This window comes from Orcinus orca, chromosome X (assembly GCF_937001465.1).
Source record: "Orcinus orca chromosome X, mOrcOrc1.1, whole genome shotgun sequence".
Classification (NCBI taxonomy): Eukaryota; Metazoa; Chordata; class Mammalia; order Artiodactyla; family Delphinidae; genus Orcinus; species Orcinus orca.
The window spans coordinates 34,552,289-34,576,624 of NC_064580.1; the positions used below are offsets into that span (position 1 = coordinate 34,552,289).

General features: G+C 42.9%; 1 protein-coding gene across 1 annotated transcript in view; it reads left to right on the forward strand.

Moving 5' to 3' along the window:
* Positions 1 to 23,365, forward strand: part of SYTL5 (synaptotagmin like 5) — a 131,262-nt gene extending 107,897 nt beyond the window's left edge. The window contains exons 11-17 of the mRNA XM_049704794.1: positions 2,142 to 2,320; positions 4,417 to 4,516; positions 6,118 to 6,279; positions 14,864 to 14,972; positions 16,524 to 16,659; positions 19,502 to 19,710; positions 20,641 to 23,365. Of these exons, the coding sequence (XP_049560751.1) occupies positions 2,142 to 2,320; positions 4,417 to 4,516; positions 6,118 to 6,279; positions 14,864 to 14,972; positions 16,524 to 16,659; positions 19,502 to 19,710; positions 20,641 to 20,783 (1,038 nt within the window). The 3' untranslated portion in view covers positions 20,784 to 23,365. The remainder of the gene's footprint in view (positions 1 to 2,141; positions 2,321 to 4,416; positions 4,517 to 6,117; positions 6,280 to 14,863; positions 14,973 to 16,523; positions 16,660 to 19,501; positions 19,711 to 20,640) is intronic.
* Positions 23,366 to 24,336: the final 971 nt, after the last annotated feature.

Below are 24,336 nucleotides of genomic sequence, written 5' to 3' on the forward strand. Positions count from 1 at the left end.
GTTCGTAGTTTGCATGGTGTCTGGTAGTTGTCGCTGTGTTTCCCTTGAAATTTTAAAATATCCTGCTTTGCCCCTGTGAGTTGGCTCTGCTGCTTTGGGATGCCGAGACACACAGTTTGGGAACTGTGGACCTAGGAGTTTGTTAGAAAAGCAGAATCTCAGACCCCCCCGGGACTGAATAGATCAGAATCGTCATTTTAATGAGATCCCTAGGTGACCTGTATGCAATTAAAAATATATATATTTATTCATTTTGGCTGCACCGGGTCTTAGTTGTGGCAAGTGGGATCTTTAGCTGCAGCATGTGGACTCTTAGTTGCGGCACGCATGCGGGATCTAGATCCCTGACTAGGGATCGAACCCAGGCCCCCTGCATTGGGAGCGTGGAGTCTTACGCACTGGACCACCAGGGAAGTCCCGACCTATATGCAATTGAAGTTTGCAAAGCACTGCTCAAAGACGCTTGCTATCATGAAAATTTTGATGTTTTGTTTTATGAATAAAAAAGATGAAGTAGGTCACTCACTGGCTTTCTTTAAGTTTTAATCTCCACATAATTATGGAATCCTTGGTTTGCCCTTGCCCTTGATTTAAGCTTGGAATAGATACTAGCCACATCACCCACTTCCTGTTTTTTGATCAGTCTCTACTCTGAGCAATTGGAGGAAGGTAATGACTTTTGTTTTATGTATAAACAAAAAAGTATAAAAAGTAGGAAGTCTAAACTCTCTTTGCACTCACCATAGTCCTTCCCAGTGGTTCACAGACAGGCTTTTGAAACTCCTGGGTCACTCCTGAAAGCCTTCCAGGTGGCCTTTTGTGACAGTCGTGTTGCTAAGACATAGAGTTTGTGCTGCTGGTACTACAGGATAATTTTGTTACATTTAATTTAAAACATGTCTCTTGCTATTAGTGTGTCATCAGAAACTTCATTCATTCTGGTACATTTGGATAGAGTTTCTTTTTACATTTTAATTTTATTTATTGGTTGCTGTGTCATTTTCTTCTTCAGTGTTCTGTTTTGTGGGTTGCTATTTTATAGATGCGTACAAAGCCATGGTCTTATTACTACCCATGTGGCTGTACGGCTGCTCAGGGGGGAGCCTGACAGCTATGGGCATGTGACGTTCTCCTGGCATGCCCTTGTTAAAGATGCAGTTTTGTTACTGAACCGAACTTGGGTCTGCTCGCCTGGGCACGGTAAAGGCAATCTGCTGACACCAGATTGTGGTGAAGGAAAGTACAGTGTAGATTGTAAGAGCACCAATATAAGGAGGACAGGTGGTTGGTGCTCTATAAACCCCAGAACTCCCCAAGGGGTTTCAGCAAAGCATCTTTAAAGGCCAGGTGAGGGACGGGGGTTGCAGGGTATGTGATCAGCTTGTGCACAGTTCTCTGACTGGTTGATGGTGTGCAGTCTTTGGGCTCCAGAAGGTCTGGGGGCTACGTGTTCATGGTCATCAAGTAGTTAGTGTCTTCCAATTTGGTGGGAGTTTTAGCATCTGTAAAACAACTCAGGAAGTGTGCATCTGATACTCTTATCTGGGTGCTTCAGAGAGGAGCTATAGCAGAGGATATGGGGGCGGGTCTGTCCTGGGAAGGCCCCATAGGGTCTTGCTCCGTTAGAGTTCTGGCTTCCCAGAGACTGATGGGGTACTCTAGGTAGATGTCAGAGAGAGAGGCTTGTGGCTTATGCTAGCACAGAAATAGGAAATGAGTTTTTCTTTGTCCTGGTCAATGCATTCTAGACCTTGAAGTAGACTGACCTTGAGTCTACCAGTGAAAAAGGAGAATGCTGCAGGGATGAGGAGAAGAGATATGATGGGAAATGCCTCAATGACCCTGTATTCATTGGAAGCAGTGAATAAACACAGGGTATTCACTAACCCGAGAAGACAATAATGCTTCCCCTCTCAGCAAGTTTCCTGACTTCCTTACTAATGGTCCTAGCTCTTGTCCTTTTTCAGACTTGGATTTTATACAGTACCAGAAAGACAAGCGATTTTTGCTTTCTTCCTTTCACCCTAAACTTCCCTGCTCGTTATAGACAATGGGAACTGTAACTGAATGAAGGGAGGTAACCTCTGTGAAGAGATCACTAGCATAACACTAGATGCCTCTTTTCATCTTGTTGATTTCAGACCAGCCTGAACAGCATGATGAGTGTTTACAGTGAAACAGGAGACTATGGCAACGTGAAGGTCAGCGGGGAAATCCTTCTCCACATCAGCTACTGCTACAAAACTGGCGGGCTCTACATTTTTGTCAAGAATTGCAGAAATCTGGCCATAGGAGATGAAAAGAAACAGAGGACAGATGCGTAAGCATATACCATATTCCTCAGACTATTTCGGTCACTGCATATGTGAGTATGTGTGTTTGTCACATGTGTGTTTCTTTTTCAGAAGCGTCTTAGCATTCCTCTAGATTCAGAAGGTTGATCGTCACTTTCTTCCTGTGCCAAACTTCTAAATATTCTTTGATGTGCATGTATAATGGTTGCATTTGTGGTTACCTGATTTTTACTTTTTTATTTTATTTTATTTCTATTCTATTTTATTTTATTCTATTCTATTCTATTTTACTTTATTGTATTGTATTCTATTCTATTCCATTCTATTCCATTCCATTCTATTCCATTCCATTCCATTCTATTCCATTCCATTCCATTCCATTCCATTCCATTCCATTCCATTCCATTCCATTCCATTCCATTCCATTCCAGCACTGCACAGCTTGTGGGATCTCAGTTCCCCGACCTGGGATTGAACCTGGGCCATGGCAGTGAAAGCACCAAGTCCTAACCACTAGATGACCAGGGAACTTCCAGATTTTTAAAAAGCTATTACTCAGTGTGACTCAGGACTGACAGATTTGTAGTTCACACAGAGGCAGCTCTTTGAGATAGAAGGCTGACACATTGGCACACCCCAGGATGTATAAGAGCATCCTGTTAATTTTTGTTCTGGGAAACACTCCAGAGAAAATTACCAAGCTGTTCACCCAATTGAACAACTTGAGAGGGCAATTTTGAAGCTCTCAGGATTTCAGGGACGAGCCCAGGAGGGCAAGGATGAGTATAGCACATTGGAAAGAAGCTAGGTACAGAGATATGCCATGCCTTCCCAGGACCACTGCCAGGTCTGATGATTCACTAGGAGGACTCCCAGGTCTCCACACATAATCAGCAAAGGGAAAAGGCATATGTGGCAAAGTTCTAAAGAAGCCAGGCTTAAGCTTCCCAGTATCCTTTCTCAGTGGAGTCACATGGGATGTGCTTAAGGTGCTTAAGTCCTCCAGCAACGAATTGTGCCAACACATGTGAAGTGTTGTCTACCAGGGAAGCTCATTGAGAGACTCACCTGGGCATATAACAACAAATTCCCAGTCTCCCAGAAGGAAAGCAGGGGTTCAGCAGAAGCCATATTATTTCCACAAATATTTTAGTCACAGTGAGCCACTTATATCTGTTCTGGGAATGACGAGAATCCTCCTGAAATCCAGGTTCCCACATGCCAGCCAAGAGCCGAACTTATAAGCAGGCATTTCTAAGGAGAGCAGTCTCAGACCTGCTGTTCACCTTTTCTCTACATAAAGATGACCTAGGTTCAGTAAACAACTCAGCAAAGCTGTTTCCAAATTAGACAAACAGATGGATTCTGAGTACAGATTGGTCCACTTACCTCCTCAGCTAAATATCAGAGAGCTTCAGGACCAATACCATCATTTAGACTAGCATGGAAAGGGATCATCTAAAGCCCATCCTGAAGATGTGCTTCAGGACTCTGGTAGCATCCTTTCCATTTCAATCTTGTACATTTCTGAGTCTGCCATGATGCTTCGCTCCAAGAGACTCCTGGGACCGCTCAAGGCAAGGTATTGGGTAGAATTGCTGTTGTGATTTCAGGTTGTTATTTTTCATTTCCTCTTTGCACCATTTTTCTTCATCCATCCATGGCCATTGACTCCACCCATCAGAAGTCCTGACATCTGAGTGGAGAGGAAAATAACCCCATATTTTGTGAGACCATTGATCATAATAACAGATTACATTTATTGAGTAGTATAATATGTCAGCTTCTTGTATGTCTCAGCTAATTTTATCTTCACAATGCCATACGTAAGCTCTTGAGTTCACCGAAACCAGTGAGGCCTGGAGTGATTCAAACCCAGCTGGCTTGACTCCAGAGCCCACACCCTATACCACTCGACTTTACTGCTTCTCTCTTATTGAAGGTCCAGAGTTATATTTCAAGGTGTCCTGTTATGTACACAACATTCCCTTTGGTTCTGTCTCTTATGCTCACTAGCCTATTCCCTTTGCCTCTTTTATTCACTGATGTCCTCGAGCATTTCTTGCAAAGTAGATGTTTCCCAAGAATTATTTTCACTCCTTTATTTTTTTACCATCTACAGTTATGTCAAGTCATACCTTCTTCCTGACAAGTCTAGAAATAATAAGCGCAAGACCAGAATCAGAACAGGCACCAATCCAGAATTCAATGAAACGCTAAAGGTAAATAAATATTCCCTCAGAGTAACTTTAGTGATACAGTTTACAGCCTCATTGAAACTACAGAGGGTTTGCATGTCAAGGCTTATATGTATTTTAGCAAAGTAGAATTTGAATCAATTAGTGTGATACCCTTGGCTTTCTGTTTCTGGAAAAGAAAAATGTAAACCACTCTTAATCTGTTTTTCTCTGGTGCTCCTGAAATTGCACCTTAAGTAGAGACAATCCAGGAAAATTACATCGGACCTGATACATCCTGTCAAAAAGTATGTTTCACCCTTGGGAAAACTGTGTTTTTTCTAGTTTCGCCTAAAAGAAGTTTGTCACAGTTTTGACAGTAACATAGCAGGTCTGTACCCACTCACTGTTCTGCTAACACAGCGTGAAGATGTGCTGTTTCTTGTAAGGGTTTTGGAATTTGGCTAAATTTAAGCATGTGGTTAGTGAACAGTGGAGATGCAGGGCTGGATTCCAGAACTCTCAGAGACGGTCGCCCAGATAAGAGATGACCCAGGCCCCAATTCTAGAGAAATGACTTTTCCCTATAGGCTTCCATGTAACCTCTTCTCTCACCCTGGACCAATCTAGCCTGGTAAGAAAGATCCAGGGAGATGGGGATGTAGACGTTATTGCCAGTCGCAGAGTAATTTATGGATCTTGTGCCCAGAATGATGGAGTCAGAGTCCATCATAGGAGGAAGTTGGTAAGTTGGGGCATGTGTCAGTGGGGTCATATGTGAAAGAAGGAACAAATATCAAAACAGATCAAAGTGAAAATGAATGAATATAGGCAGAGCGTGAATCCAACAGCCATGACAAGATAGCAAAGATGAGCCCAAGCAGAAGAGAAAAACAGAGTGACATGGCAGATCCAGGAAGCAGGGAGCCCAGGTTAATCATGCCGGGAACAGCAAGGATGGGTGGAGACGCAAATCCGAGATCAGGAGTCAAGTCAGTCTGAAGTATGTCCCAGGTGGTCATTTGCTTAGGATAATCAGGAGGTTTTGAGGGTGTATGGGCTTGTGGCCCTGGATAATGTTCTGCTGGAAAAGGCAAAACCACGCCAACAATATTTCCTTTCTGTTCAACCTACGTATATATCGATTCATCCCTGCACTTAGGCTGAACTTTATGAGGTTTGGCATTTGCAAGTTTCTCACTGTCAATACTATCCTGGATTCGGGGCTTCTTGTTATCAATAAAATAAGACAGATAAATTAGAGAATTGATATATTAAACATTGTGCTTACAAAGTAGTTGTTGACAAAATAATTAGGCAAATGAAAAGCAGGTAAAACTGAAAAGGGGACAAGCTTCATCACCTGACACTTTTTATACAATATCTGAAATGTATCGACTCTCCCCCCCCGAAACAGTCTGTTGATATATGGTTCAGTGCTGAGGCTCACACAAAATGATTTTATGGAATAGAACCTCGGGTGTAGCAGAAACGAAGAAAAATGAAGATTTTTTTTCTCTTGGGTTTGTTTTGTTCATATTACTACTGTATTTGATCTGAAAGCTGGTGGTAGTAAATTTCAACCTGTCCTAGAAGTGGGCAGAGCCCTCCTTATGGAGTGTGATGTTGTAAATCTGATTTTGCAGTATACCATCAGCCATGCCCAGCTGGAAACGAGAACTCTGCAGCTCTCAGTCTGGCATTACGATCGATTTGGACGAAACAGCTTCCTTGGGGAGGTGGAGATTCCTTTTGACTCATGGAACTTCGAAAATCCAAGTGATGAGTGGTTTGTGCTTCAGCCCAAGGTAGGAAATGCTTCCAGATGAGTCAAACAGTTACACAAGTAATGAGCAAAACTGATGTCACAGGCCTAAAGAATCTGAAGGCTTCCAGTTGTCAAGCGATAATCTGAAAAGGTTAGTGCAGCTAATTTGGGAATAATATAATAAATGCAAATCCATTCTTTTGGAAAGCCTTCTTCTTCGATACAGACTGTCTGTAAAATCAAGCCCCATAATCATATATCTTATTAATTTGATCTACTAAAAATGTAGTCATCATTCGAAGGTTGCCATGGATAAACAAAAGAATACATTCTATGATCCTATTAGAAAGAGAAAGCGTTCATTTTCACATAGACAAAAACAGCTCCATAGAGCACGATCAGTCTCAAAACGTTCTCTCTCTTCCTCATTCTCCACAATTCAGACATGAGCAGGTGTGCTCTTGCCTTAGCTCACAGGAGGAAGTGACCAGCAGCTAAAGTATCTGGTTTCCTACATTCCTACTTTTGAGATTCAGAACCCAGGTCTTGAGTTATAGTCAGAAAAAGAAATCTCAAAGCTGGTTCTAGAAATTAAATGCTACTATAGTATGTTCTAAACTAAACCAACAGTACCTGAGATTCACTCTATGCAATTGGTATCTCTACATTTACAGTAATTTTTGAAGTCAAACGTGAGGTGGAAAAAAGGTCACATTTACGTAACGAAAGATTGTTCTTTATAGAGAGAAGGGCAAAAAGAACATGATGGTAAAGATAGTGGATGCAGCTCAGACTTCCTGGGTTCAATCCTGGCTTCGCGACTCTGTGTAACCTTGGGCAAGTTACTTAACTTCCCAGGCCTTGGTATTCTCACTGGTGATAAAAGAGTTGGACATCAGTTATAGGGATGCTGTGAGGCTTGAAGAAGCCTGCTATGTGATGCTTGCAGTATTGTGTCAGGCACATTGTAAACTTCTCACTAAATGCTAGGTAGTATTTATGTTACATTGGAGTCCTTATATTGCAATTAACAGAAACCCCAGCTCATGCTACTCAAAAAAATAAAAGGAAATTATGGGCCAGCGATTATCAAGCATGGCTTAATCCAGATACTCAGATCTTAGCAAGGCCCTGGAGTCTCTTGGTCTCTCTTCTCTGTGTTAGCTTCACTTGCAAACTTCATGCAGTGTGGGCCTCCCTCACTAGCTCCAGGTCTGCTTCTCTTGGACACCATGACAGCTGCAAACCTCTCATCCTTGCCTCACACTGTCCAGGAGAGGAGAGAGTTCCTCCTCCTCCCAATAGTCCAGCCAATGCCCTGGCTCTGGTTCCTAATTCTCATTACATTATTTGCCCATCCTGAGCCAATCATTCTGGCTAGGGAGGTGAGATACATTGAGTGGCTTAAGACAATCAGGACATAACTCTGGTCTTGAAGGTGGTATTGCCCCCAAAGAAATCCTGGTACAGTAGTACTAAAAAAAAAAAAAAAAAGGTGAGTGGATGCTAGACAGCAAAAAACAAGTGACCATCATCAGTAACACTTGTTGATCGTCATCAGTAGCAGCGTCGTTCACGTCTCATGGTTACAACCATCAGTGTGGGGTTAGCATAGCTATCCCCATTTTATATAAGGAAACTGAGACTCAGAAATTAAATACAATATTCTAGTGGATTTTATAAGTGTTGACCTTAAACTTGGTGTAAATAACTCATGGAAAATCTTTAGGAGGTTTAATTGGGCTATGGGTAAAATGGACAATGAAATAGAAATCCTCAAACAGGAAATAACCTCATTCCCATGACTAACGTAAATGTGGTAGAGATAGGAAGTGCAGTGTTAACAAGTCCATGATAGCATAACATTTCTCTGACATTAAATATGAGAAATATTTGGTCATTACAGTACTAAGTTTCTTGGAATTCAATGAAAAGCCTCAACGTAAAGGATAGCAATTAATCTGACTTAACAGTCTCCTATCACGTGCTTCCTTTTGTGTAATGGGTGAGCATCAAAGAATCATAGAAAATGTCCGACATATCATACGATGCGTGACACTGATGAAGGACAAGTAACATGTATCTTAGTCCATGAAGTTAATTTGTCTGTCAGAAATATAACATGAAAGCACAGAGGGGCTCTTTGGAAACCAGCTTGGAGGGTTTCCAGTCAGTTTCTTGGAAATGGTTGGAGAATTTGCACTGAGATGATATCAAAGCTCTCCCAGGCCTCTCCCAAGCATCCTCTGTGCTTCGGGGTCAACAGCTTTCCATGGTAATCACCTTCACATTGACACTGAGTGGTTTGACTTTCTATCATAAGGGAGAAGCATCTCTCTGAGGCCGCTCAAGGTGGAAACATCCTGATGGTGTTTAATGGCACTGGAACTCCTTTGGTCCTCTGCCAGAGGCTCTCTTTACAAGTCTGTCCTCAGGCTATTGTAAATTTTTCCCACGTAGGCAGAGAGCCAGAAATTCCTGGGAGCGTATGTACCCCCTGCCACAAGGCAACCCTTAGCCAATAACTGATAGATGGGGGAGTTTGAAAGCTCCGTTGCATTACTGAGTGGGAAAAGCTCTGAGGCGTTATACTCCAGAGCTCTCCTGCTGGATCTAGCTGCACCTTTGCCTGGCTTCCTCCTCTTCCCCAGCCTATTTCCCCAACCCCTTCACTGGCCTGTCCTGGGAGCACTTGCTTAATAAGTCACTTGCATAAGAATCCTCACCTCAGGGTTGGCTTCTGGGGAACGCAACCGAAACTGGTGTCTCTAATCCCTGTCATCTTTTTCCACCAAGCTCCCTCTGACACTTACAGAGGAAAGGCTGCAGATTATTCAGACTTGCTTAGATACCATGCCTTCGGAAACCAGGGAGGCAGGATACCAAAACATGCTCTGTACGCCGCCTCCTGCTTCGTGAGTGGCTCGTCCTCGGGCTGAGCTGGGCTCCCTCTGGTTGATTACCAGCCGACTCTGAGGACTGTCATTTCATTCTCCGTCTGCCCCTCAGTCATTTCAGTGCAGGAGTCACTTCATCAGCTGCAGCTAGAGCATGGGCAGCCTTGGAGACTCGATGCTTCTTGTAGATTATCCAGCTGAGGAGCTGAAGTGTGAGCTACAGGGACCAATTTCCTTAGTAATAGACGATCGGAATTAACAGTCTTTAAACATTCAGAAATACTGACATCCTTTGGCAGTGGGAAGGCTGGAAAGACACAGTGCCTTATTGCTTATCGACTCTGTGTTGGTGAAAAGTCCCTGGACACCTTCCTTTGGTTTTTTTTGTTTTTTGTTTTTGCGGTATGCGGGCCTGTCACTGTTGCGGTCTCTCCCGTTGCGGAGCACAGGCTCCGGACACGCAGGCTCAGCGGCCATGGCTCACGGGCGCAGCCGCTCCGCGGCATGTGGGATCTTCCCGGACCGGGGCACGAACCCGTGTCCCCTGCATCGGCAGGTGGACTCCCAGCCACTGTGCCACCAGGGAAGCCCCTTCCTTTGTTTTTGCTGGGTCTTACAACCCATATGGAGGCCAACGCAGATGGAGAAAGAACTCAAGATGCCAGATGTACTTACTATAAAGTTTCACAGTCTAACTCCCATTTACAGCATGACGTGGGACTGTTTATTAGCTATAACTCGCTATCTTACCGGAAGGCATGTTAGGTAGTTAGACAAGAAGAGTTTGTCAGTATAAATTGCCTTTCGAGTGTTCCCAGAAGGTGTGATTATATAAAGGACCTTTGAAAGTCAACAGCAAGCTTAAGTGGTTTTCCAAGGAAATCTTCGCCATCCCACCTTCAGGCAGAGTCAGTGTAATATAAGGTCCCGTGAAATGATTGCCTAGCTAAAGGGCTCTCTCTTTATGTGGCAGTTTGAGCAGACTTATGTCCATGATCTATGACCCCACCTTAGACCTGTGTCTGAGTGGAAACTCTGCTTCCTACTCTGATGGAAAGTGGATCTCTAGCTCTTCAAAAAGCCTTCTGGAGCAGAGGAAGATGTCAGTGCTTTACCTATATCCCCATTTTCATGCATACATGGCTTCCCATGGCTGTCCCTCCTGCCAGCCAGCACCTACCAATCCGTGTAGGAGAGGCGTCCTCAGGCTGCTGGGGTGGGCTTGGAGTGTGGGCGTGGAAAGCCAGAAGAGCCTAGGTATTTACGGCTTCTGGGACTTGAGGGCAGAGCCCTTGATCAATAACTGATGGGTGACTCCCTTGCCTCTGATTGAGACAGCTCTGAGGTGTGACCTGTCTTATCCTCAGAGCTCCCCTGTGGGACTGAGCAAAAGATACTCTCCATGAAACTTTGCCTCGTATCACAACCTTGGTAAACCTCTCTTCACTTTGTGGTCCCACTACCCTACTACCCACCCTCATAAAACACGATAACAGGAACTCGTGTCTTCAGGTCTCCTCAGGACCCCAGAGTAGACAGCTTGTTTACGTCTTCCTTGCTGCTTCTTCCCTGCACACACGGTTCTGATCACACCTGACTCCCTACCAGTCCTTAGACACATTCTGCGCAAGCCCCACTGTACTCTGCTCATCCTGCTTTCTTAACCCAGACTAATCATCTCCCCCCACCCCCCTTCGTATGTCATCATCTCTCCCATCCTTTAAGGACCAGACACGGGCCCCCTCTTCACCCCGTTCTGGATTATTCTCTTCCCACAGTAGTTTCTTTGTACTTGTATTGGGAGCAACTGTCATCATTTGTCTGGCATTGAGCTTGCTGTGTGGTAGAAGCCCTCTTCTCCCAGCAATCAGGACCAATAATAGTACGTCAGTTCATAGACTAAGTCACAGAAGTCAAACACATACCCGCTCCCCCAGTGCATTTCTTAATCATGTATTTTAACTTAAAACAAATACATGTGCATTCATTTTCAGGTCTTCTAATATAGGGGCACTTTGTTTTGTTTGAGTATGGTTTCAGTGATTGCAATTCTGTCATATCCTCCTGGCATAAATTCTGACCCTAATGTATCCTAATCAACAGTTGCTAGTTTGCGTTTCTCTAAAGTGAAACAAAAACTTGAGAGTACTTTCAAAGTCAACCAAGTGCAAAAACCTTTGTACATATTCACCATCTTGTTCCTAATCTTTTACAGCTTGGAGCCCAAATATAATCCGATAGCAAATTTATTTTCAAATCTTTAGTTCTGATAAGTCGGTCAACCTAATTTTTATAGTAGCAGCTGTCTTTTGGGACTCTTCAATTTGTGACATTCAGTTATATAATTACAGCCACAAATAGGCCTGGCATAGAGCTTCGGGGACTAATGCAGCTGACTTAAGCATGCACTTCAGCTGATGGGAGCGGGCACGCACGGTCTTTGTAGAGGATTCTGCTCTTCGCTGGGAATGGAGAGCATTCGGGCAGATGAACAGAGCTTCCGTTGAATATATATCTCCTGAATAGAATGAAAATTCATTGAAAGCCGGGTCTCTCTCCGTGTCCCCGTAGCACTTAGCAAAATGCCTTAAAATCATTACTACGAGAAGCCATTCCGTATGTGTTGGTAGAATTGAATAAACTGTATTGAATTCTGCAAGCTTTTTCTGAGTAGGAGTTGGTTGAATAATGTAAAATGGTAGTATGCCAGGACAGGATGTTGCCTTGGAATTTCCTTGCAAGTGTACCAAAAATACCCCCAAGATATTAGCTATGTGCAGACTGTAAGATGACTCCCTCCTTTGGATTTCTTTTGTGTGTGACTATAATGCCATAAGACTTCACCTTTATTATTTTCTGCTCCCACAAGATTTGAGGACTGTGTTTATACCAAGTCACCAGTGTATTTGAATTTCAGCTAGAAAGTAATGCAACATTAATAAATCCCAATAATGCATGTTTTGATCTCTACAAATACACTACACGTTAGTATGTGACACCTGCACATATAATTTTTTCTGCCAATATATTTTCCTACCCAAAGATCTCAGCTGAAAGCAAACAGAGCTTGCACTGGTTAACTGTTGTTGTATAGAAAGCTACCTTAAATCTTAGTGGCTTAAAACAACAATTTATTACTATTGTTCTTGATTCCCTGGGGTGACTGGACTCAGCTAGGTGGTTCTTATTTAAGGTCTCTCATACGGTTGAGGCTAGATGGTAGACTGAGGCTGAAGTCATCTGAGGGCTTGACTGGGCTGGTTGCTCCAGTTGGCCGTCTCATACTTGATGTTGGCTGCCAGCTAGGTAGGAACTCAGCTAGGCCTGCCGACTAGAGCACTGACGTGTGGCTTCTCCATGTGACTTGGACCTCACATCATGGGTTCCCAGAGGGAGAATCCCAAGAATATTCATTCCAAGAGAAGAAGTAGAAGCCGTTCATTTTAAGGCCAGGGCCCAGAAACTGGTACGTTATCACTTCTGCCATATTCTACTAGTCAAAGCAATCACAGAGCCCACTCAGATCCAGAGAGGACAAATACCTCACCTCTCATTAGCCATGGTACCAAAAAAGCAGTTGATCTCTTTTATCTGTCATAATATCCATTCTAATTTTCCATTTGTGACTTTCACATAAACTAAAATTTACTGAAACCATCAAAACAATTAGAAAAGTCCTCTTACAAGGCACTCAAGTTAAAATAATTAAATATTAGATGGATAGTCTGTTCCACCATCTAATATCATTTGTGCCCCTGGCAAGATAGCTGAAAAAAATACTTCAAATGACTTCCCCACCTTTACTAATAAGTTTTAGCACCACCAAGAGGAAGCAAAGTAAGGCAAGGATTCCTTTTGTAACGGTATCAGTCTTTTTCGCTGAGGCTTGAACAGCCTTGGGCTTTCTTGTGGGTTTTGGGGTTTCTGAATTCTTTCAGTCTGCCCTCTCTCAGAAGAGAGCAGTTCTCAGCCCTTGACTCATTGCTCAGCAGTCAAGTTCCTGCAGGAAGAGTCTGAGGAAAGTACACTACTTTTCTTACCCTATTTATGAAAACTCAAAGTTCCGTTGACTCAGTGGCAAACGGGAGACCTATAGAACAGAGGCTGTGGGTATGTGCTCACACTGCATTTTTAAATTTTAAATTTGATTTTGAGAAGACTGTAGGTCCCCATGCTATTGTAAGAAATAATACAGAGAGATCCTATATACCCTTTACCCTGTTTCCCCCAATGGTCACATCTTACAAAGCTATAGTGCAATGCCACAACCAAGGTGGTGACATTGATACAATCCACTCATCTTATACAGATTTCCTTGGTTTTCGTTTGTGTGTTCGTGTATTTATTTCTGTGCAGTTTTGTCACATGTATAGCTTTGTGTATATTCACCACTACAGCCAAGATACAGAATGGGTCCATCCCCACAAGGATCCTTCATGCTCTTATATAACCACACCCACCTCCCCCCTGCCACCCCCATTCCTAACCCCTAGCAACCATGACTCTATTCTCCATATCTATTATTTTGTCATTTCAAAAACGTCATGTAAATGGAATCGTATAGTATGTATGCTATTAAGCTGACCTCTTTTCACTCAGCATAATTCTCTAGAGATTCACCCAAGTTGTTGTGTGTTTCAATAGCCATTCCTTTTTCTTGCTGAGTAGTACTCCATGGTATGGCTGTACCACAGTTTATTTAACCAGTTATCTATTGAAGGACATCTAGGTTGTTTCCAGTTTTGTACTGTAACAAATAAAGATGATACAAATATGTGTGTACAGATTTTTTTTCAGTGTGCACAGTCTTTTACTTCTCTGGGATAAACGCCCAAGAGTGCAAATTGCTAGGGTGTATGGTAGTTGTATGTTTAGTCTTTTAAGAAAATGCCAAACTGATCTCCAGAGTGGCTGAACCATTTTACAGTCCCACCAGCAATGTTGGAGTGAACCAGTTTTTCCTGATTGAGTTTTAATGATGTGAATTACCAGTATAGCTTTTCATAGTTGGTGGCTGGCAGCCCAATATGAACCAGACATTACTGCCTACTTGCCCCTTCTTGGACACTTAGGAAGGCCTTGAGACATCAAGGACAGACAGAGAGAAGAATCTTCTGGGGCTGTTTTCAGTGACATCTTTATTCCTGCCTCATACCCCAAATTATTTGGGTATGTTCAATGATGGGTCCAGTTCTCAGTCCATCACAGGCACTCAGTGTCCATTGATTCACCGAACGTGTGTTATATATCTCCTCTCAAATTCCTTTTACTTTAGCGTTAAATGTTTTTTGGGGGTTTGTTTGTTTGTTTGTTTGCGGTACGCGGGCCTCTCACTGTTGTGGCCTCTCCCATTGCGGAGCACAGGCTCCGGACGCACAGGCTCAGCGGCCATGGCTCACAGGCCCAGCCGCTCCGCAGCATGTGGGATCTTCCCGGACCGGGGCACGAACCTGCGTCCCCTGCATCGGCAAGCGGACTCTCAACCACTGCGCCACCAGGGAAGCCCTTTAGCGTTGAATGTTATACTCAAATAGCTTCATAGAGTTTTCCAGACTCTCTTTTCTCATGCCTGAGGCATCTCTTGAACCAATAAGTGCCAACATAGTTGAATGGGAATAAATTGTCACATTTACGCTACCAAGTAAATATTGTACATGCAAATATGGGCTACAAAATTACAAACCAAGCATTCTCACTTTTTCTTTTCACCTGTCTCCTCTTGGCCAGGTGGAATTTGCTGAGGATATCGGCCTTCAGTACAAAGGAGAGCTGACAGTCATTTTACGTTACATACCCCCAGAGGAGAACCTGACACCTCCACTAGGACAGCTTCAAGGTAGAGAAAACAAATCAGTGACTTTGATCAGGGACGTTCCATTTCTAGAAGTGTGGAAATAGGGATCAGGGGACTATGTTACTTTTACATTACACAGATGAAATGGAAAGGTTTAGGTGTCACTGTCGTTTAAGGAGAGTCGAAGAGTATACACTGTGTATGGGGAAGGGTGTCAGATTCTTACAAGGAAAGGACAGAGTTCATACTTAGAGACCAACCTTAATGTTGAGATTTGTTTCCTGGAAGTCCAGGACATATAGGATCTTCCCCTGTGCCGGGTGGAGTGGGGGGTTAGGGGGAGATGGGGGATGGCCTGCTGAGAGGGGAGGTGCAGAAAGATGCTGTCTGGATTTATGACATTCACAGCTGCTCAGGGCATCTTGAGAAAGAAATTAACCTGGAACACAGAATACAAAGGAAAAATCCAGATGGAGTCAACTTTTTTTTTTTTTTTTTTTTGCGGTACGCGGGCCTCTCACTGTTGTGGCCTCTCCCATTGCGGAGCACGGGCTCCGGACGCGCAGGCCCAGCGGCCATGGCTCACGGGCCCAGCCGCTCCACGGCATGTGGGATCCTCCCGGACCGGGGCACGAACCCGTGTCCCCTGCATCGGCAGGCGGACTCTCAACCACTGCGCCACCAGGGAAGCCTGGAGTCAACTTTTAAATCCCTTTTGCCCTTCTTCTTTCTTCAACTCCTACAGGCAGCCTCCTTTATCTTTCTTTTCCTATCACCCTTGTCATTGTGACCCTGTGCAACTAAATTACTATCTCTCAGCCTCAGTTGCCTCACTTCTTAGGGATATTGCAAGAATTGAATAGGTTCGTTCATACAAAGCACTTAGAACAGTGTTAAATAAAGGTGGTGGTGGAGGCGGTCGTTATTCATGTTGAGCGTGTGTCATCAGAATAAAAATGTGATGCGGGAAGAGTTTCCTCTCACCCCCAAATGTAGTTGTGTCTGAGCTATAGCCTTTAGAGCTGGCCCAGCATGGAGTTGAAAATGTACGCGACTAAAATATCCAAGATGGGAGTTAGAAATTTTCTCTTTGGGGGTCTTGGCACATGTGTGTGGCTTTCATTGTAGCTGTTCCTCACAGAGAGCAGGGATGTGGCCCAGGCAGCTCTCGGGGTGTTTTCTATTTTATCCCTTTATATGTTATCGGGGAGTATTTAATTTTTTTAAATTTATTTGCTTATTTTTTTCAACGAAACTGAAAGATATATCCAGAAGGAATGCAGTGGTGTAAAAGCATTTAAGTGATTACATGGAAAAGTATAGAATAATGTAAAGATCTCATTCACTCTGAAAATGAAATAAATCTTTGTGGATTTTATTTGTAAATTTTGAAATGGAACCCATGATCTATCTCTTCCCTTCTTTTCTCTTTCTCTTCTCCTCCCCCCATTCTCATTCTCTCTTTCTCTCTTTCTCTCTCTCTCTCTCTCTCTCTCTCTCTCTCTCTCTCTCTCTCTCTCTCTCTCTCTCTCTGGCTCTCTCTCTGGCTCTCTCTCTGGCTCTTTCTCTCTTTTTCTCTGATGGCTGATGCAGGAAAGAAGCCCTTTAAACGAGGAAAGAAGAAGGATTCTCCTGTCATCTCTGGAGGAATCCTAGAAGTGTTCATCAAAGAGGCGAAGAATTTGACAGCCGTGAAATCAGGAGGCACTTCTGATAGCTTTGTGAAGGGGTAATTTTGTTTGAGCTCATTTTCAATGGTACTTAATGGGAGATGAAAAGGTCTGTGATCCATGAGACGGTGGCTGTGGGGCTTCTGTGTTCTTATTCTAAATGTGTGCTAGGAAAGAACTCCCCTTCACTGCTGGCGCTTACATTGAAAACAATGCAAGAGAGATCTGCTTATTCTAGCTCTCAGCCTGCTTCTAGCATATTTCAGGATGTCCTGTGACTCTCGCCCTCAAGACTGGCAAATTTTCCTGTGAGCTTAGTTTCTCACAGGAGGAGAAAGTATGGTTTTCTACATGTAATATACTTGTATTGTGCTTTTTTATCATTTGGTGCTAACTGTATGCAACGTCAACAAAAATATTGGATCCTTGGTATTTTGCTGTCTTGGGGGAAATTGTAAAAAGTGGAGATGTCAGAGCATCATCCCTAGAGATACCCACTGGAGAGTGCCTTGGGGAAACTCCAAGACTGCCTCTTGGGCATTTGTGCCCACTTTGTGGAGCCCTGGGCAGTTTCTTGAGGGAATGCAGCCCTTTTAATGGACATTCTTACCCGTTCAAGGCAACCCAAACAACAAATCCCTCCTGATTTCTATTTGAGATTTTTCTCCTATAATTAGAAGAACTGGAACCAGCAGGATATTTTTCATTCATTGCAACAAACACATACATGCACACGTTCCAAGCACTAAGTCCTGCAGTTCCAAAAATAAGACACGGTCCCTGCTCTCACAGAGCATCACAAAATGCATAAGGTAAAACAAAGTCCCGTGATGCCAGCCGTGAGGTTAATTCTTTGAGTCAGATGACAGTATCATTCCTCTCCTCAGTCCTTCTTAGAAAAGTATAATTTTTCCTACAAGGAAATGAGTCAATCCTTTATGCTCACACAGTCTAACTTTGGTAAGGGCGGTAATAAGGAGAAGCAGATGTCTGGGGCTTCCCCACTGGTGAGTGTGTGTGCCTGAATCCTGGTCCATCTGTCCTTGACTCTTTCTCCCAGGAGGTTTAAGCACAGAAGAAATGCTTTCTGTGGATTCTGCCGTTGAAATTTGCTTCCCCAGCCCTACCATCTAGCTCTGGCCGCTTCCTGCTCACTGGTGGGATAAGGGTATGGCTTCTCGCCCATGAACTCATTGTGGGCTTGCACGGATGACTTAACATCTTCTGGAATAGTTTTTACTTTATCATGTTGAACATTTATGAAGCAGAGATAATAAAGGACAGTATCTTTGTTTTATATATATATATATATTTATTTATTTATTTATTTATTTATTTATTTTCCTTTTTAAAGGCCAGTAACTTTCTAGTGAATTCTCTCCCTAGTTACACTTAAACATTGAGCTGATTTTAAAGGGACCTCAGATTTTTTGAAAAAGAGCATGAGAGAGCAAGAATAGACCTTTGTGTAAAATTTAATCTTATATATCAGTAAATATTAGGTCTGTCCGTGAGCCAACATAACAGTGGCTTAAACAAGACAAAAGTTTTTTCTCTCATATGTAAACAAAGACTAAAGGTAAGCTATCCCATTGGCCAGAACTTAGTCACACGGCTATGTGAGCTACAAGGGAGGCTGGGGAATGTAGTCTTTATTCTGGACAATCTTGTGCCTAACTTTAAAAAAATGAGGATTTTTGTGTTTGTTTGTTTGTTTGTTTGTTTTTGTTTTTGTTTTTTTTAGAAAAATAAGGAGAGAATGAATTGGGAGGTAAGCAGTCCCTGTTTGGTACATGAAATGAAATCTCAAGTGTCATAATGTATCTTCTTTATTGTAAGGTCATTTGTGGTATTTTTCAGGTTTGATGTACTAATTTCATACCCATAAGTCTCCTTCCCTAAAGTCTGCTCCCTGACTCGTCAGGTACTATGATCAAAAACAGAGTAGAGAAAATGAGACAGTGAAGGGAGGGAAACTGATAAAAATATGTTACTAGGCAGGTTACCACTGTGAGCAACTGGGGCTCAGTTCCACTTAGGAAGGAACTCTGTGGAATGTACCTTAGGATCATCCCTTCAAGGGACAGGGAAGCTGGGAGACTCATCCACCAATTTCTAAAACTCATTGGTTGAGGGTTGCTCCTGGGGACATTAAATTCCCAGTAATTCCAGGGTTTCCTGCACAGAAGCTGAGTCAGCTCACAGAGCACCAAAGTCCTTAATTAGAGAAGCAAAGAGACACAGGCACTTGAAGTAGGAAGCTGTCCACATGCCAGGAAGTGCTCATCGTGGCTTCATGTCACCTCAGAGGTGGGCCAAAGGTAATAGGAGGCAGAACATTATTACATAGTGTCTTCCACAGGAGGTATTTTCATTTCAGTAGGAGGGAAGGACCAATACAGGATTAGAAAGTAGAGGACGGGGGACTTCCCTGGTGGCACAGTGGATAAGACTGCGCTCCCAATGCAGGGGGCCCGGGTTCCATCCCTAGTCAGGGAACTAGATCCCACATGCATGCCACAACTAAGAGTTCGCATTGCCACAACTAAGGAGCTGCCTGGAGCCCGCCTGCCACAACTAAGGAGCCCATGTGCCGCAACTAAGACCCAGTGCAACCAAATAAATAAATAAATAAATATTTTTTAAAAAAGAGTGTGGGCATTTTACTGTTGCCCCACTTAAAAGAAATAATAAACCATTCCACTAAATAAACCCAGATTTAAGCATATGTGATGCTGGGAAATAAAATCAAATAGACACAGATAAACACACACACACACACACATACGCATGCACGCATACACACACACGAGGAATTATGGGAAATTGACATGACTATGCAAGGGTGCCTTTTTCTGCTTTACTGTCTCACTGATGGCTTGATTGTGTTTTCTCCTGCAGCTACCTGCTCCCTGATGATAGCAAAGCCACCAAGCACAAAACTCTGGTAATAAAAAAGAGTGTCAACCCTCAGTGGAATCATACTTTCGTGTTCACTGGCCTGCATCCCCAGGATATAAAGAATGTTTGCCTAGAACTTACCGTCTGGGACAAGGAGGCCTTTTCCAGCAACATCTTTCTGGGAGGAGTTCGTTTGAATTCTGGAAGCGGTGAGGGACTTGGTAAACCTGAGATAGTCTGTGACTTGGCATGGGGCAGGGGAGTGGTTCCTGCAGGTTTGATGTGTCCTAAGTATATATGTAGTTTCCTCTTAGCCGACTCTCGAAATTTCCACAGATGCTCTATTACTTTAGCCAAGGATTGGTTCATTGTTAAAATTACTACTATGTAACTTTGTATCCTTCAGCTAGAAGTGTGGGGTGTATAATGCTTATATTCAGTCCTTTCATAAAATACCATTTACACTTTAGTCTAAGTGAATTTCAACTACTTTCTTGAGCCTTACTTCAGGATTTTCTCGGGAGAGGATCACTAAGACAGCACATGCTTCTGACCGGGGAGAAAAGGACTTCCAAGACGAACTTGACTTCAACCTCTTCTCAGTTTTGTCCATGCTTGCAGCCATTACACTGCTTGAATCGAAAGGAAATCCATTTTTCCCCTAAAAAATAATGTCTCATGTTGTTCAAACAGGTCATGGAAACACACCACTGATTCCACAAGACACAGCTTTAACAGGGCGAATTGGGGAGGGTGGGGGGAATTACAGCAGTAGAGCACGTGTATAGATTCGGCAGAGCCAGGACTAGCTCTGCCACTGAAACAAAAACTCCCAGTCAGCCTGTTCTTCTGTTGTGTTAACTCAGTCTAGATGAGCCAGCTTTCTACTTAAACTACCAAAGTGAGGGAGAAATGAGCCCCTAGGGCCATCCTGGTTTGTTCCACATCATCTAGGCAGAGGAGAGTAACGCAGGCTACAAAGGATGTAGTCCATGCTAACTCCACTCACTCGATATGGTGAGAACAAGCCACTGAAGGGCTCTCTGGTCAGCGGGTCCGCCTCAGAGGTTGATAGGTGTCTTCCAGAAGATCAAAACGTTTCATTTGTAAAGTGTAATGCTTCCCTTTCCCTTCTTTAGGTGTGAGCCATGGGAAGACCGTGGATTGGATGGACTCTCAGGGGGAAGAGCAACGCCTCTGGCAGGAGATGGTAGACAATCCTGGGACTCTGGTAGAGGGCGTGCTCATGCTCCGTGCCAGCATGGGGAAGAGTAAGCTCTGAAGGTACCAGTTCTCCAAAATGAGGCCTCTTGGGACTGTCTGGGTGTTATTTCCTACCAGTAGCAGGCTTGGGACCTGGAGTCTGCTTCCCTGCCATTTCTCACCTGAGGGTATTGGGACATGAGAGGAGAGATATCAGTGTTATGAACACCTAGGGTCTTGCCGGGTGTGTGAAAAAGCATGTACCTCTCTATGTGCGTGGGCCAGGGCTTTTTTGATTGGATGATAGAAAGTATACCACGCTGTCGTGTCAACAAGCAAATTGTGCAATGATTCATAGGCCTTATACCGTAGGGGAAATGGTACGTGCTTATTTGAAGCTGCAGTTGAGATTGGGAGTCCCCAAACTTTTTCTAATTGTGAGTGACTTTAGGTTTTCTCAAGGTTTGAGGGAAAAGGGGGCCACTTGGAATGTAGACCACTTGAAGAGTAAGAAGAGGGGATAGTGGGAATCCCCATGATCCAAAGAAGGCATTGTGGGTATGGACGCTGGGGCAAGGGCATGGCCCTCTTATTGTGGCCAACTTGTGGATTAACCGGGTAGGTTTTCAAGGTGAACTGAGGTTTTTCTGTGGTGACTATGTAATTGATACTGTAAATCATCCAACTTTGGGGAGTGAAGAGAGCTAAATCGTTACACCAGAACAACAGATGTAAACCAGGATTGACCCGGCAAAATTGGGAGGTAGAGTCACCCTAATTATGACCTAGCTATCGTAGACATTTATTTTATAAAATGTTCTAAGAGGGAATAAGAAGCAATGCACATTTTTCGGCCCCTACTTGTGTTATGTCTACGATATCCCATTGCTCAAAGGAAGTCATATGGCCAAGCCCCAAATCAAGAGGCAGGGGAACATACTCTACTCACACTGAAGCCATGGCAAGAGCGAGGATGCAGGAAGGAATGAAGGAATGTGGCCAGGAGTTCAATCTACCTTACCTTCTGTCACCTGGGATTCCAGAGACTTTAGCCACCAAACTTAGATATGAAGGGAGTTAAAGCTGAAAGGGACCTCAGACCTGGTTCCTCATTTTGAAGATTCCAAATCTGCAGCCCAGAAAGCAGAAATGACTTGCCCAAGGTATTATAGAAGCTGTGAGTGTATCCAGACTTAAATCCAGGGTGTGACCCCTAGGCCAGTGTTCTTTTCACTGTGGTCTTTGGCGTGATCCGATGCTTATCGTGATGGACAGGAGGACCTAGACCAAGGGAGGTGGAGCAGAGTCTGATTATTTGTGTATGAACGTAACTGACCCAATCTTCTTCTGGAGTCATGTTCTAACCCCTCAGCTCATTTTTTCACTTGAATTCATGTATTGATAAAATCCTTAAAAGGATAGATACTGAATTTTACTAGTAGGAAAGCTAGAATCGTCTTCAGGCTTATTCTAGCTAATTGTTCCATATTCTGAATTTCTTCTTGAATTTTGAAAACAGGTTTAAGAATATATTTAGCAAAAAAAAAAAAGAATATATTTAGCATTATTCTTAGGGGAATAAGCAATCCATATTCATTATTATTAAAAAAAAAACAGGCTCTCTAATTCTAGAAAATTGAAGTTATTAGTCTAGTGTAGCTTAGTGCATATGGTACATTTTTTTAAACTCACACCCATATCTCTATGTTGCCCTTCTTAAAAACAGAAAACAAAAAGTGTACGATCATCACTACTTCCTATATTGGAAATATAAATTGTCTTCAGACTTGATATGACTGAGTATGTCTTCAGAGACATTTTAGGGGAGGTGAGAGAGGGTGGCGATGGTGAAGCCTGGAGACATCTCTAAAGTAGACAAAATGAGGTAGATTTATTCACTAATAATAAAAGTGGCAAAATTAATCAATTCCAAAATTTATAACTCGAACTCAAGATGAGCATGAACTTTATGTATTCAGACCTTTGCCACGGTCAGAGCAGTTCTATGTCGTGACTTCATAAAATCCAACATCTAACTGGGTATTTCCATAATGCAAGACCCAGGTGTGCCTAAGTCCATCAGAAACCTGTTGGTGTGGCTCTTAAAAATAAAAGGCAAATTGATCTTTAGGTTACTCTTTTTTAAGTATAGTGTAGAAGTACAAAAAATATTTTTAATCTAAGTGATACATGTGAATGGCATAAAACTCAAATGGTTCAAAATTGTGAAAATTAAGTCCTACCCCTTCGTCTTCCATATCAGAATATATTGACAGCTTCATTCTTTTTTTATGGCAACAGGGTATTACATTATGGGATATATTAAATTTATTTAACCAGTCCTATCAAATGCCACATTAAATATGGTTAACTAAGCTATCTATGTTTGGTGGCTTTTCTAAGCAATCTTTTTTTCAAAACTAAACGCTTTGAAATTCAAAATGAGATGTGTATATTGCACAGCAATTCTACTTCTGGGTATTTATCTTACAGAGATAGATACATATGTGAGAAATGAGTACATACAAGGGTATTGCTTGCAGAAGATTGGAAACAACCCAAAAGCCCTTCAATAGAGGCCTTTGGCAATATCATACATGCCTAATTTTTCTGTTTCATTAATTGTTCCCTTTCCTTCTCTGTTAAAGATTGTTAACATTGGATTCTTTGATGCTTGTTCTTTCTTTTCTCCTCACTTTATCCATCCTCTCCGGCATTATCATGTTTGTATGCTCATGGTTTTATGATTATTTATATGCTTATAACTGCAGATTCACATCCCGAACCCAGATCCTTCCTCTCAGCCCCGGATCCAACCGCCTATATGATATCTCCACCAAGATAGCTCATGCTCTTGACATACTCAAAAATGAACTCTTCATTCTACCTTCTCTCTTACACCCATGTCTTTCTACTCCAGTACATCCTGTCTCAGTACCTGGTACCATCATCCACCAGGTTATGCTAACTAGACACTGGGTAGTGATCTTTTTTTTTTTATTGACATATAGCTGACTTAACAATATTATGTTAGTTTCAGCTGTACAACATAGTAATTTGATATTTCTATACTACAGTTATTCTAAAACGTTGAGAATATTCTATGTGCTGTACATTACATCCTTGTAACTTATTTATTTGATACCTAGTGGTTTGTACCTCTTAACTCCCTTCATCTGTTTTGCCCCTCCCCCCATCCCTCTCCCCTCTGGTAACCACTACTTTGTTCTCTGTATCTGTGAACTGTTTCTGTTTTTTTTTTTAATTTTATTTATTTATTTATTTTTGGCTGCGTTGGGTCTTCGTTGCTGTGCGCAGGCTTTCTCTACTTGTGGCGAGCGGGGGCTACCCTTCATTGCAGTGCGTGGGCTTCTCATTGCGGTGGCTTCTCTTGTTGCAGAGCATGGGCTCTAGGCACGCGGGCTTCAGTAGTTGTGGCATGTGGGCTCAGTAGTTGTGGCTTGTGGGCTCTAGAGTGCAGGCTCAGTAGTTGTGGCACACAGGCTTAGTTGCTCCATGGCATGTGGGATCTTCCCGGACCAGGGCTCGAACCCGTGTCCCCTGCATTCAGATTCTTAACCACTGTACCACCAGGAAAGTCCCCTGTTTCTGTTTTGTTATATTTGTTCATT